General features: G+C 36.5%; 1 protein-coding gene and 1 long non-coding RNA gene across 2 annotated transcripts in view; both read left to right on the forward strand.

Moving 5' to 3' along the window:
- Positions 1-8,231, forward strand: part of LOC131954168 (calcium/calmodulin-dependent protein kinase type 1) — a 49,040-nt gene extending 40,809 nt beyond the window's left edge. The window contains exons 6-10 of the mRNA XM_059317704.1: positions 2,616-2,691; positions 3,856-3,968; positions 5,298-5,376; positions 5,791-5,878; positions 6,562-8,231. Coding sequence (XP_059173687.1) covers positions 2,616-2,691; positions 3,856-3,968; positions 5,298-5,376; positions 5,791-5,878; positions 6,562-6,690 — 485 coding nt within the window. The 3' untranslated portion in view covers positions 6,691-8,231. The remainder of the gene's footprint in view (positions 1-2,615; positions 2,692-3,855; positions 3,969-5,297; positions 5,377-5,790; positions 5,879-6,561) is intronic.
- A 1,165-nt stretch (positions 8,232-9,396) lies between these two features.
- On the forward strand, positions 9,397-13,272 carry LOC131954167 (uncharacterized). The gene is made up of 2 exons (XR_009388739.1): positions 9,397-13,086; positions 13,118-13,272. It is a non-coding gene; the product is annotated as an uncharacterized LOC131954167 (long non-coding RNA).
- The last annotated feature ends 111 nt before the right edge of the window (positions 13,273-13,383 follow it).

Here is a 13,383-nt window from a genome sequence, read left to right on the forward strand (position 1 = left end):
GCCGACCCCTAGCCTCGTGTGGCTGTAGTCTAACCATAGCTGTAGTCTAACCATAGCTGTAGTCTAGCCATAGCTGTAGTCTAACCATAGCTGTAGTCTAACCATAGCTGTAGTCTAACCATAGCTGTAGTCTAACCATAGCTGTAGTCTAGCCATAGCTGTAGTCTAACCATAGCTGTAGTCTAACCATAGCTGTAGTCTAGCCATAGCTGTAGTCTAACCATAGCTGTAGTCTAACCATAGCTGTAGTCTAACCATAGCTGTAGTCTAGCCATAGCTGTAGTCTAACCATAGTTGTAGTCTAGCCATAGCTGTAGTCTAGCCATAGCTATAGTTTAGCCATAGCTGGTCTAGCCATAGCTGAAGTCTAACCATAGCTGTAGTCTAACCATAGCTGTAGTCTAGCCAATAGCTGTAGTCTAACCATAGCCGTAGTCTAGCCTTAACTGTAGTCTAACCGTAGCTGTATGTTAGCGTTATGTAACGGTCAACGTATCATATGAGCTTGTTGACCTTATGAAGCGGTCACATGACCATATTAGCATGCTGACCTTTGGTTCACATAACAGGAGTGTAAGCCGAGTGGTCAATATCTTGAGCATGCTGTGAACTTTAACCTCACGCCACGAGTGATGTATCTTGCCCAAGTTGCAACACAAGGTTGCTCCCCTTGTAGACTTGTTTCTGGAAATGTGAACACCCTGGTCGTGTCGTTCTTGGATGTCATTAGGATGCATTTGACATTTATGTGACATGTAACCTTTTTACGTTGGTATTGATGACATCTGCAACACGTCTCTGATCATCTGCTGGCCGTGGCTGTCGTCACAAGCTGTGGGAAGTCTGGTGTTTTGTTCTCTTGCTAATGCATCTACTAGATCATTTCCTACAGTGGGGGCTCACAGATTGGAGATAATTAATTGACGTTAATTAGTGTGTTTACTTGAGGGCTTGATTAGATTAATTGGTGTTTGTTTAATGAGAGGTGCTGATATAGCTGTGGGTCTGCCGCCAGACGAAAAGGCGCCAAAATACAGGGGGGGGGGGTGGTAGCCCAATGTGCTACTGTCCCCCCTCTAAGTTTACTATCGTGGCGTACAACTTAAGCCTGATCCTGATACTGTGCCGTTGGTATAATACCTGGGCCCCAGTTAGGACATTGTAAGATTATACGGTAGTGCAAACACCGTGAAAACTTATCGCTGTGGCTTAGACTGTACGCAGGAATTCCCTCTATATATATCTATATATATATATATATAGATATATATATATATATATATATATATATATATATATATATATATATATATTATGTACGTGGGTTTATCTGATGTGTGTGAGGTAGTTGAATGTGTTTGTGGGTGGGCTGAGTTTGTGTGTTTTTGGGTGGATGTGGTGATAAGGTTTGTATAGGTAAGTGGGGTGTGTGAGACGGTGAGGGAGTTGGTGAGGGAGTATGATTGTGTGAAGGTTAGTTAAGCAACGATAACTGTGTGGTGCCTACGAAGGTTGGTGACCGTCGCAGTAGAGTTCATCAACCCCAGCCCTTTTGATTTCTTCACTAGCCACACGTTGTTATCTAGCCATCAGATCTTGTCGTTCGGCGTAAAAGTAACAGATTGATCTGGCCCACTATCCTCTGTACACAAATGGGTGGTCGCCCACGTTCTTTTCCCTGGCTGTGACGCAGGCGCTGACGCGGTCTAGCGCAGGAATAATGTACAATTTATTCTCAACTCTGTCGCATTATATAACCATCGGTACGGTAAGGGGGAGGGTGTGGGGGTATTTGCATAATGTACGGCTTTCATTGTTTCTTCCTTCAGTCGCTGGCCGGCAGAATGCAAATGCCGGTTGTAGTTTGCCGGACAGACTAAATAAAAACCGGGGCGCATTGATAAAGTAAGGGGGACAGATGTAAACAAGCGACCCAGGTGGGTAGTTGCGTGAGTCACGTGTTTGTACCTGTAGAGCCGCCATCTGCCCTGCTTTGAACCAATTAGCACGCGCTTTACCCATTTGTGGAGGTCAAGGCCACCCACGCGCGAGCTTTGTTTTTTTTTGTTTGTTGTTGATTGTCGTCTGACTGCTGGAGCCCAATTTATCCAGGTCTGGTGGGGGGGGGGGGGGGGGGCAGGGGGTGTCTGATTGGTAGCTCCAGGTGCACCACACAACTCCGCTGAATTGTGTGTGTGAGAGAGTGAGTGTATGTGTGGGTGTGTGTTTGTAAAGTGACGCGGATGGAGTGGACGGAAGTGTGCGTGTTAGGAAAGTGCGTGTTAGGAAAGTGCGTGTTAGGAAAGTGCGTGTTTAAGAGTGAGGGTGTTGGGGTAGGTGTGATAGGAAGAGGGGGGGGGGGGGTCTGTTGGGGGAGGTGTTAAAGAGTGGGATACTAGGGGTTTTGGGTAAGGGTGAGGGGGCTGCTCTTACTGCTACAAATGTACTAAAAGAATAGTCCTAGTTTTTACTCAAAGATCTGCTTTATTTAGACCCTAGATTTTATTTTTAAACGGCTACATACACGTTTTCAACAGTTAGCCATGTTTTCTAGCTGCTACAACTGTCAGCAACCATCAGCCCAATTTTTAAACTTCTTACATTTTGCCCCACAGCTCCTGAAGTCTTAGCCCAGCAACCCTATGGTAAAGAAGTGGATTGTTGGTCCATTGGAGTCATAGCTTATATATTGTAAGTAAACAGTGGAGTCATAGCTTATATATTGTAAGTAAACAGTGGAGTCATAGCTTATATATTGTAAGTAAACACTGGAGTCATAACTTATATATTGTAAGTAAACAGTGGAGTCATAGCTTATATAATATATTGTAAGTAAACAGTGGAGTCATAGCTTATATATTGTAAGTAAACAGTGGAGTCATAGCTTATATATTGTAAGTAAACATTGGAGTCATAGCTTATATATTGTAAGTAAACAGTGGAGTCATAGCTTATATATTGTAAGTAAACAGTGGAGTCATAGCTTATATATTGTAAGTAAACACTGGAGTCATAACTTATATATTGTAAGTAAACAGTGGAGTCATAGCTTATATAATATATTGTAAGTAAACAGTGGAGTCATAGCTTATATATTGTAAGTAAACAGTGGAGTCATAGCTTATATATTGTAAGTAAACATTGGAGTCATAGCTTATATATTGTAAGTAAACAGTGGAGTCATAGCTTATATATTGTAAGTAAACAGTGGAGTCATAGCTTATATATTGTAAGTAAACATTGGAGTCATAGCTTATATATTGTAAGTAAACATTGGAGTCATAGCTTATATATTGTAAGTAAACACTGGAGTCATAGCTTATATATTGTAAGTAAACAGTGGAGTCATAGCTTATATATTGTAAGTAAACAGTGGAGTCATAGCTTATATATTGTAAGTAAACAGTGGAGTCATAGCTTATATATTGTAAGTAAACATTGGAGTCATAGCTTATATATTGTAAGTAAACAGTGGAGTCATAGCTTATATATTGTAAGTAAACAGTGGAGTCATAGCTTATATATTGTAAGTAAACAGTGGAGTCATAGCTTATATATTGTAAGTAAACAGTGGAGTCATAGCTTATATATTGTAAGTAAACACTGGAGTCATAGCTTATATATTGTAAGTAAACAGTGGAGTCATAGCTTGTTGTCAGTCTGGAGTTGTATTGTAACAAAACTGAGTTTGAAGTCACATGATTTGATTTAGTAACCAAAAAGTCAGCATTATCATATGCTAGATTTAGTCATTTCATAAATCCTTTGACCACTCACCTGTGAATGTACATTAAAATTGTTTTGATATTCACCATCTGTTTGTTGCCAACACTGATTGTATTTTTTTCCCTGCAGATTATGTGGTTATCCCCCTTTTTATGACGAAAATGATGCAGAGTTATTCAAGCAAATTTTGAAAGCTCAGTACGAATTTGATTCACCTTTCTGGGATGAAATTTCTGATTCAGGTGAAAAAAAATATTTCTGATTCTGGTGAAAAAAAAATGTTTGATTCAGGTGAAAAGAAATTTAAAAAAATAATTCAAACTGAAGGATCTGTTTTATTCTCTAAATTATTTACCTATTCCACAACATCCAACAATCAGCAAACTACTACATCTACATTTTACATTCAGCAAACTACTACAACCAAGCTATAACATACAACATTCAACCACCTTCAACTACCAACCTACACCATCCACCAACAACAACAACTTTCAACTACCAACCTACAACATCCACCAACAACAACTTTCAACTATCAACCTACAACATCCACCAACAACCACCTTCAACTACCAACCTAGAACATCCACCAACAACCACCTTCAACTATCAACCTACAACATCCACCAACAACCACCTTCAACTACCAACCTACAACATCCACCAACAACCACCTTCAACTATCAACCTACAACATCCACCAACAACCACCTTCAACTACCAACCTACAACATCCACCAACAACAACTTTCAACTATCAACCTACAACATCCACCAACAACCACCTTCAACTACCAACCTACAACATCCACTAACCACCTTCAACTATCAACCTACAACATCCACTAACCACCTTCAACTATCAACCTACAACATCCACCAACAACCACCTTCAACTACCAACCTACAACATCCACCAACAACAACTTTCAACTATCAACCTACAACATCCACCAACAACCACCTTCAACTATCAACCTACAACATCCACTAACCACCTTCAACTACCAACCTACAACATCCACCAACAACAACTTTCAACTATCAACCTACAACATCCACCAACAACCACCTTCAACTATCAACCTACAACATCCACTAACCACCTTCAACTATCAACCTACAACATCCACCAACAACCACCTTCAACTACCAACCTACAACATCCACCAACAACAACTTTCAACTATCAACCTACAACATCCACCAACAACAACTTTCAACTACCAACCTACAACATCCACCAACAACCACCTTCAACTATCAACCTACAACATCCACCAACAACAACTTTCAACTACCAACCTACAACATCCACCAACAACCACCTTCAACTACCAACCTACAACATCCACCAACAACCACCTTCAACTACCAACCTACAACATCCACTAACCACCTTCAACTACCAACCTACAACATCCACCAACCACCTTCAACTACCAACCTAGAACATCCACCAAACTCTGTAATTAACACTATATATGCTATATTCTTACAGTCCCCACTGAAGTCCTTACACAATATTCTGCCTTATAAAAAATGTTCTCCCCTTTTTTTGTTGACAGCCAAAGACTTTATCCGTCACCTCATGTGTAAAGATCCTAAAGAAAGATACACATGCAAGCAAGCCATTGCACACCCTTGGTCAGTGTTTGTGATTTTATTGCCTACCTTTATGGTATACATAGTGTGATTTTATTGCCTACCTCTATGGTATACATAGTGTGGTTTTATTGCCTACCTCTATGGTATACATAGTGTGATTTTATTGCCTACCTCTATGGTATACATGGTGCATTAAATCCTTAATATACTGAGTACATTTTCATCTGGCTCTAGATTTAGTTGTGTTGTGTATTGTGCAGAGAAAAATTAATTATTTTATCAATTTTTGTTAATAGGATTTGTTTTTATGAAGAAAAATAGTTGCAAATGTAAGTTAATGTGACATTCTCTACTGTAAACTAATCTGTGACATTCTGTACTGTAAACTGACAACTAATCTGTGACATTCTCTACTGTAAACTGGCAACTAATCTGTGACATTCTCTACTATAGGATCTCTGGCAATGCTGCTCTGAGTAAAGATATTCACGCCTCTGTCAAGGCACAGATGCTGAAGACTTTTGTTAGGACTAAATGGAAGGTGAGTGGTGTAGGCGTAGGTCATGTTGATGTTGGTAGGTCATGTTGATGTTGGTAGGTCATGTTGATGTTGGTAGGTCATGTTGATGGGGTTGGTAGGTCATGTTGATGTTGGTAGGTCATGTTGATGGGGTTGGTAGGTCATGTTGATGTTGGTAGGTCATGTTGATGTTGGTAGGTCATGTTGATGTTGGTAGGTCATGTTAATGTTGGTAGGTCATGTTGATGTTGGTAGGTCATGTTGATGTTGGTAGGTCATGTTGATGTTGGTAGGTCATGTTGATGTTGGTAGGTCATGTTGATAGGTCATGTTGCTGTTGGTAGGTCATGTTGATGTTGGTAGGTCATGTTGATGGGGTTGGTAGGTCATGTTGATGGGGTTGATAGATCAAGTTGACAGGGCTGTTGTTAGTTGATTGGATAAGTTAATTATCTAATGACCCTGCCATGCTGATGACCTACAATTTAATTTAGCCTGTATCTGCAATACATTCTGAACGCAGTTAAACTGATACGTGGTCATAACTTTAAATGAAGTAGAGATTTTTTAAAAATATATAAAATTTACTCAAATTTAGATAAATTCATTAAAGAATATTTAAAAATAATTTTTGTTTTTAAATTTGGAAAACGAAGTTTGTAACAAGAAATATTGACACTGAAAATTTTCTTTCCCTTACCCAGCAAGCTTACAATGCCGCAGCTGTTATTAGACAGATGAAGAAGTTAGTTGTGAGTAAAGAAGAGAACCACACCCCCCCAGCCACAACCCCAGCCACAACCACAGCAGCCACGGCTACAGCCACAGAGTGACCTCCTCCCCCCCCCCTGTTAGTTGCCTCCCCTAGCCTGTCTTTGTCCCAAGCTCATTGGTTGAGTCCGCTGGTGAGCTGGGGGCGGGCAGGTGGGTCAGCCAGTGGAGCCTGAGTCAAACAGAAATGTGTGTCTTGTCCACTGGTCAGTGTTTGGTCAGTAACAGGAAGCCGGTGGACGCTGGGACTTCCCTAGATGGCGCTTGGGTGTACTGGACTTACAGACTATTCATACAAGCATCAGTTTACGACGAGTCAAGTCACTTTTTTTATGCAAGTTCAAAGTTCATCAGCTCAGCTGTTTTAGTGTCTACAATGTGGTCCAATTAAAAAAAAACTTTAAAAGTATTGAGTGTTGGTGGGATTTGAACCAACATGTTTCTAAGTATTTTAGTACCAAGTGGTAACCTGTTTTCTTCCCTCTGGGGTATTCTGTCATGCAGTATTACTGAATTGCCTGGTTGTGGTTCTTGGAAAATATCTGCCCCTAATTTTATTTATATCAATAAAATGTTTTTTTAAAAATGTATTTTAAACAAGTTGAGCTGAAATAAGTTGTGAAGGTTTTGGGAGATGTTTGTAGGAAAAGTTGACACAATCAGCAGGGGCAGCTCACCACTAACAGACAAGAATATTTAGAGTTATGTTCTCTTGGCTCGGTTAGTGACTTGAAGCTAGTTCATGTACACGCTATCTTCCCCAACTAAACTAGATCTACTTAAATCTTTTCCATCTAGATCTAATCATGTGTTAACACATTCTGTTGTACTTGTTTAAAAACTTAAGACTTAATACTGTGGGGAAAGTATATGGTCATTTACTTAATTTTTGTGTTGATGTAAAATACTATAGCCCTGTAGCATGATGTAGCCCTTCCTCCCCCTCCTCTTCTTATAAACTGTGATTCCCTCCCCCCCCCCCCCGTATGTGTACTAACCCGTCAACTTTGCCAGCCAGATGTTGACCAATGTAAAATTAGGATCATAAAAACCACTGAAACAAATTGGACTCTATGGTTTAGTTACAACTGGTTCATATTTACTGCATGAGCCCATATCACCATTAGTTCATATTTACTTCATTGGGTTCTATTGAGTTCATTGGTTCATATTTACTTCATTGGGTCCTATTGAGTTCATTGGTTCATATTTACTTCATTGGGTCATATTGAGTTCATTGGTTCATATTTTTATGTTTTATCCTTTTAAGTGAACCTCAAGTTGCCAAGATAAAAAGTTTTATAAAATGTATTCGTTTTTATAAATATGTTAATTAATTCTTTATATGCTATTGTGTTTTTTCTGTTTAATTCATTTTTGCTCATTGGTATTAGACTTTTCTCCTATTAATTAATTAATTAATAATATGCTCATTTTTATTGAAATGAAAAACGATGTATTTTCTCAGTGAATGAGTTGAATGCTCATTTTTATTTGATGTGCGTATCAGTCGCTCCCTCTGCCACAGTTGCTAGTTGGGTTTGAACCTGTCTCAATCTTGACTGGGTGTTGCAATCTTGACTGTGTGTTGCAATCTTGACTGCCTGTTGCAATCTTGACTGCGTGTTGCAATCTTGACTGTGTGTTGCAATCTTGACTGTGTGTTGCAATCTTGACTGCGTGTTGCAATCTTGACTGTGTGTTGCAATCTTGACTGTGTGTTGCAATCTTGACTGCGTGTTGCAATCTTGACTGCGTGTTGCAATCTTGACTGCGTGTTGCAATCTTGACTGTGTGTTGCAGTCAAATCTGTGCTCATGGTTTTCTTTGATCAAACAACTTTCTATAATGTCATGGCTGGTTTTAGTAACATTTAGTAACATTTTTAAAAAAATATTTTGGTTGAGCTGTCCATGAAGTTTTAAAAAAAATGTGTAGGCTGTGTAATTTTTAATTGAAATGTTTAAACAATTTTTGTAAATTGGAGATTTTAAAGTTGCATTGAAGTTAATTTGATGTAAACGGAAGGATCATTTTTACAATTTACCAAAAAAAAATTTCTTTGGATTTTCTTAGCAGTTTGAATGAATTTCTGTGTATGATGATCTGTACGCATGTTGTGTGATTGATTGATGACCTTGTGTGAATGGTGACCTCTTTTACATCTTGTGTGAGTGATGACCTCTTTACATCTTGTGTGATTGATGATCTCTTACATCTTGTACTTGTGTGATGACCTCTTGTGTGAGTGATGACCTCTTTACATCTTGTGTGATTGATGATCTCTTACATCTTGTACTTGTGTGATGACCTCTTGTGTGAGTGATGACCTCCATACATCTCGCTGGTGTGATGATCTCTTACATCTTGTATGAATGCAGCCTTCCTATCCTGCTATATAATGTCTTTCCTTTTGCAATGTGTTCATAGCATTAACTGCCTTCTTTGGTCAGTTTGTATAGCATTCTTCAGAAGGTAATGTACTATACATCATCATTTCTTTCTTTAAAAGCACTTTTAATTCATTTACATCAGTTTTAATAACATTTTTTTTTTGCAATATAAACAAAATGTGAAAATATCTTTTTAATGAAGAAAAACGTTTTTATATACATTTTACTTTTAGTTTTTTTTTTTTTTAATGAAATGATAACACAAGACAGCTGAATGTCTGAAGTATTTTTTGTCTTTATCAAAGCATTGTTTTCCCATTCATTGAAGGTTGTTTGTCTCTTTGGCTGCCGTCTTTATGTCTGAACTCTCCCCCCCCCCCCCCCCCAGAAGAAGATGTATTTGACAAAACCTGTGTTGCTATGGTAACAGAACTAGACAGATCCCAGGTCTTGTTGACCTTGCAGTTTTTAGGACCTGGTCTGGGTTTTGAGTAGATAAAATTGTAAGACATGTACATTAGCTCTGTCAATAAAATTCCTTAGCTGCATTTGTCATTTTATGACATATGTCACTGACAATATGCCATCTGTATTAGAAGAAATAATGCTGTCTTTATCTGAATATTATCTAATCTGTATGTTGTATGTCACGCTGTCCTGACATACAATCTGCCCTGTTCTAAAAGCTTCAGCTAAAATCAGCTCACTCAACAAATTGTACGTCTTTGACATAGATGTCTCACAGTTTTCCTTGACAGAATATGTTCAACCTGTGACCTTACCTTTCTAGTAGAGTTCAGCTTCAATCTGTGACCTTACCTTTTCAGTAGAGCAACTTCAGTTGTGACCTTACCTTTTCAGTAGAGTTGAACTTTAACCTGTGACCTTCCCTTTCCAGTAGAGTTGAACTTTAACCTGTGACCTTACCTTTCCAGTAGAGTTGAACTTTAACCTGTGACCTTACCTTTCTAGTAGAGTAGAACTTCAGTCTGTGACCTTACCTTTTCAGTAGAGTTGAACTTTAACCTGTGACCTTCCCTTCAGAGAATGTGAAGAGTTCCGTGTTTATTTTTTTTCTCCTGTCTGTGACAAACCAACCCATCAGTTGGGCAGTGAACACCAGTGACACGACACAGCAGCTGTCGCCTGACCTTCGTCAGATGACAGACAGCTTTTCATCCCACTTGACACTGGCTGCTGTCAAACAGCAGTGCTAGCTGAACAGCCTGTTCCCCACCTACCATAACACCTACTGTGATGTCTGTTTTAGTTCAGCAGATAATGACAAAAAAATATGTTTTATAAGATACACTACAGATATGTGAATCTCATGTGGGGTAAACTCCTACACATAAGGGTATATCTGTATATATTTTAACTATGATAAAATAAACCTATTTATAATTATATATAAATATATGTATACTACAAGATTGGCTTGTGATGCTCAGTGTTTTTATTTTTTTTAGATTAGCCTTGTATGTGAAGTCCCACCCTCAAACGTATTACTTGAGTATGAGCTAAATAACTGATTATAGTTATTAACTTTATTAACTTTGAATTTTTTTAGAGTGATAATTCTAGTTGGCATTGTTAACTAGATTCATTAATTAATTGTTAAGTAGTTCATGTAATTAGATTTAATTGTAACTAACAAATTTGGTGATGTAAACTAGATTACAATTCTGATAGTCTAGTGTTGATTAAGAAATAAGAAAAAAAAACTTTTAATTACGCTAGCTTCTATTGAAATGTTAATTAACATTTTCAACACAAGAATGGATATTTTGACAATTAGATGAAAGAAACATGCATTTTGCTTACTTTCAGTGACTTAATAAAATGTTGTTGTTAGATAGTTTAAATAAAATCAAATTAACCAGTCCATCACTGGCTACTATATATTTTTGTCTATTGGAATGTTTCCGTAAAAATCCATTCATTTTATTTGCTTATTTGGCTCTTCTTTAGATAACCCCCTGTGTAGGACTTAAAAGAACAGTGAGTTAAAATTCTAGAAATATCTTCTCAGTTGAACATTTGTTCTCCAGGTTCTCCTTAAGGTTCTCCTTATGGAATTTTTCAAAGATATTTGATGGAAACACATCAACATTTTCACTCATCCTCTGTCCACACCACACATTTTTCTCAGATATTTGATGGAAACACATCAACATTTTCACTCATTCACACCTTACTGGTTCTTTTTGCAAAATATATTTTTAGTTGATTTTACCATGACAGAAAGTATGTTTATAAACTTTAAACTTTGTATATTGCGCTAATATAGAGAATAAGCTTGTAAATGTTTATAAATTGTTTTAACCTTGTAAATGATCCTATACAATGAAGTATATGTGAGATTTCTATATCAGCACATACTATTTTAGTTGTTTTAATTATACAGTATAAAATGTTGATGAGAATTTATTTGCGTTGTATTTTATACCCATGAGGTTTTTGTCTGATTTATTTCATTGGCACATGTTAATTGTATGTGTATGACGTGGCTTGATTGTCCAGACTTTTGTGAAACCATATTTTACATTCCCGCAAAGAAATGCCAAGAACAAACTGTGAAATTATTTTATTTTCTAATGCAATTTTGTATTGTGTTACTGGTATTAAATAATATTAAAAGTAAGATTCTGATAAAATATTTTATTAAATATAACAAGATCATTTTTATTTATTCCTATTTTAGTTTCTGTGTAACGATGTCAAGTTGTTTTGATAGAATTATTTTCATAAGAATGTATTAAAATATGTTTATAAAGCAGACAGAAAATATTGAATGGGTGTCTACTAGACTTGTAGATCTATAATAAATTTTTAAATGACAAACTGGCAACTTTACTTTCATTAGATTTGACAAAGCCAATTTTTATCTGGCAGAAAGATAAATGTTTCTTTATCATGAAGCTGCAGTTTCTGTATGTAAATTTGAAGATTAATTACAGGGTTTTTATTTGTAATGTGTTTTCTTTCAGTTATTTGTATTAGGATTTAAATGATGTCGATCACAGTTCATTTTTTTATTCAAACAAATTCTCCTTGGGTTGGTCACTTGAACATTACATTTCCTATTGTTTACAATAAGTTCACCCTTATCAGCTGGGTAATAATTATGTGTACCTAAAAAAAACAGAGAAAGCTTTGAATTAATGTAAAGTTATAAGACACAATCTTGTTTGAATTCAGGTTACAGATCTACATTAATTGCCGAATTCTAGTTAACATTGAGACAACAAAAAAAATAATCTAAAATTTGATGAAATTGTTTTTTCTTTGACATAACATTCCACACTAAATTTAAAAACCACTGAAGCTGAAACCAAAAAAAAAAGTTAAATATTTTATGACATTTAAAAATGTTTAGACACTGAATTTGTGTTTAATTTAACCACTCATAAATATCAACTAATGGAACACCTTTTACGTACTTTTAATTAATTTTTCTAATTAATTTTTTTTGTTTAATCTAGATTTATAAAATGAGATTTATGAGTTCAGAGAGTTGATCTTTGCTGTTATGTGAAAAAATTTGGTATGTGGTAGGTGTCTGTGCATGTCTTCCCTCTTATTTAGGACTTTATCCATGTTTATTTTTAACTTTCTATTTTTAGCTAGCTTAAGTGCTCATCTGTTTTCTATATTGGACAATATTTTTTTTTACTTAAAAACTTTGTGTAAACTTTTAAAATCTTGTGTTGATCATACATGGCATTTTTCTTTTTAAATTTTAGATCAATGTATTTTGGTCAAACTTTGAAATTTATTTTTAAAGCATAATAATTGAATATTTTGTTTTTGATTGATTTCAATTTGTTCATTTATCAAATGCATGGGTTTACTTTGTATAGAATTTTTTTTTTTTTTTGACATTCAAAGTGCTGATGAGAAAAACTTATCTTTTGATATTTGCCAAAAGCAGTCACATGACATTGTGGTCACATGACATTGTTTATGTTTGTTTTTAGCAAATCCTACATTGGGAAGCTGGATTTTGTTTTTTTTACATTTGGTACTATCAGGTTTAACATCCACCCAGCCATGTGCTAAGAGGTTTAACCAACAATCAGCCATGTGCTTAAAGGTTTAACCAGCACCTAGCCATGTGGCAAGTTTAACATCCACCCAGCCATGCGCTAAGAGGTTTAACACACACCTGGACCTGAGTTTTGGGTTAACTGTAGCCAGCTATTGGCATGGACTACACTAAAATATTTTCAATAAAGTATTTCTTCTACATGCCTTCTGTGTGTGTCATGTTTTCTTGTCATCTGTCATGTTTTCTTGTCATCTGTGTGTGTCATGTTTTCTTATCATCTGAGTATGTCATGTTTTCTTGTCATCTGTCAT

The sequence above is a fragment of the Physella acuta genome, unplaced genomic scaffold (genome assembly GCF_028476545.2).
Source record: "Physella acuta isolate Inbredline_101_S28 unplaced genomic scaffold, ASM2847654v3 ptg000977l, whole genome shotgun sequence".
Taxonomy (NCBI): domain Eukaryota; kingdom Metazoa; phylum Mollusca; class Gastropoda; family Physidae; genus Physella; species Physella acuta.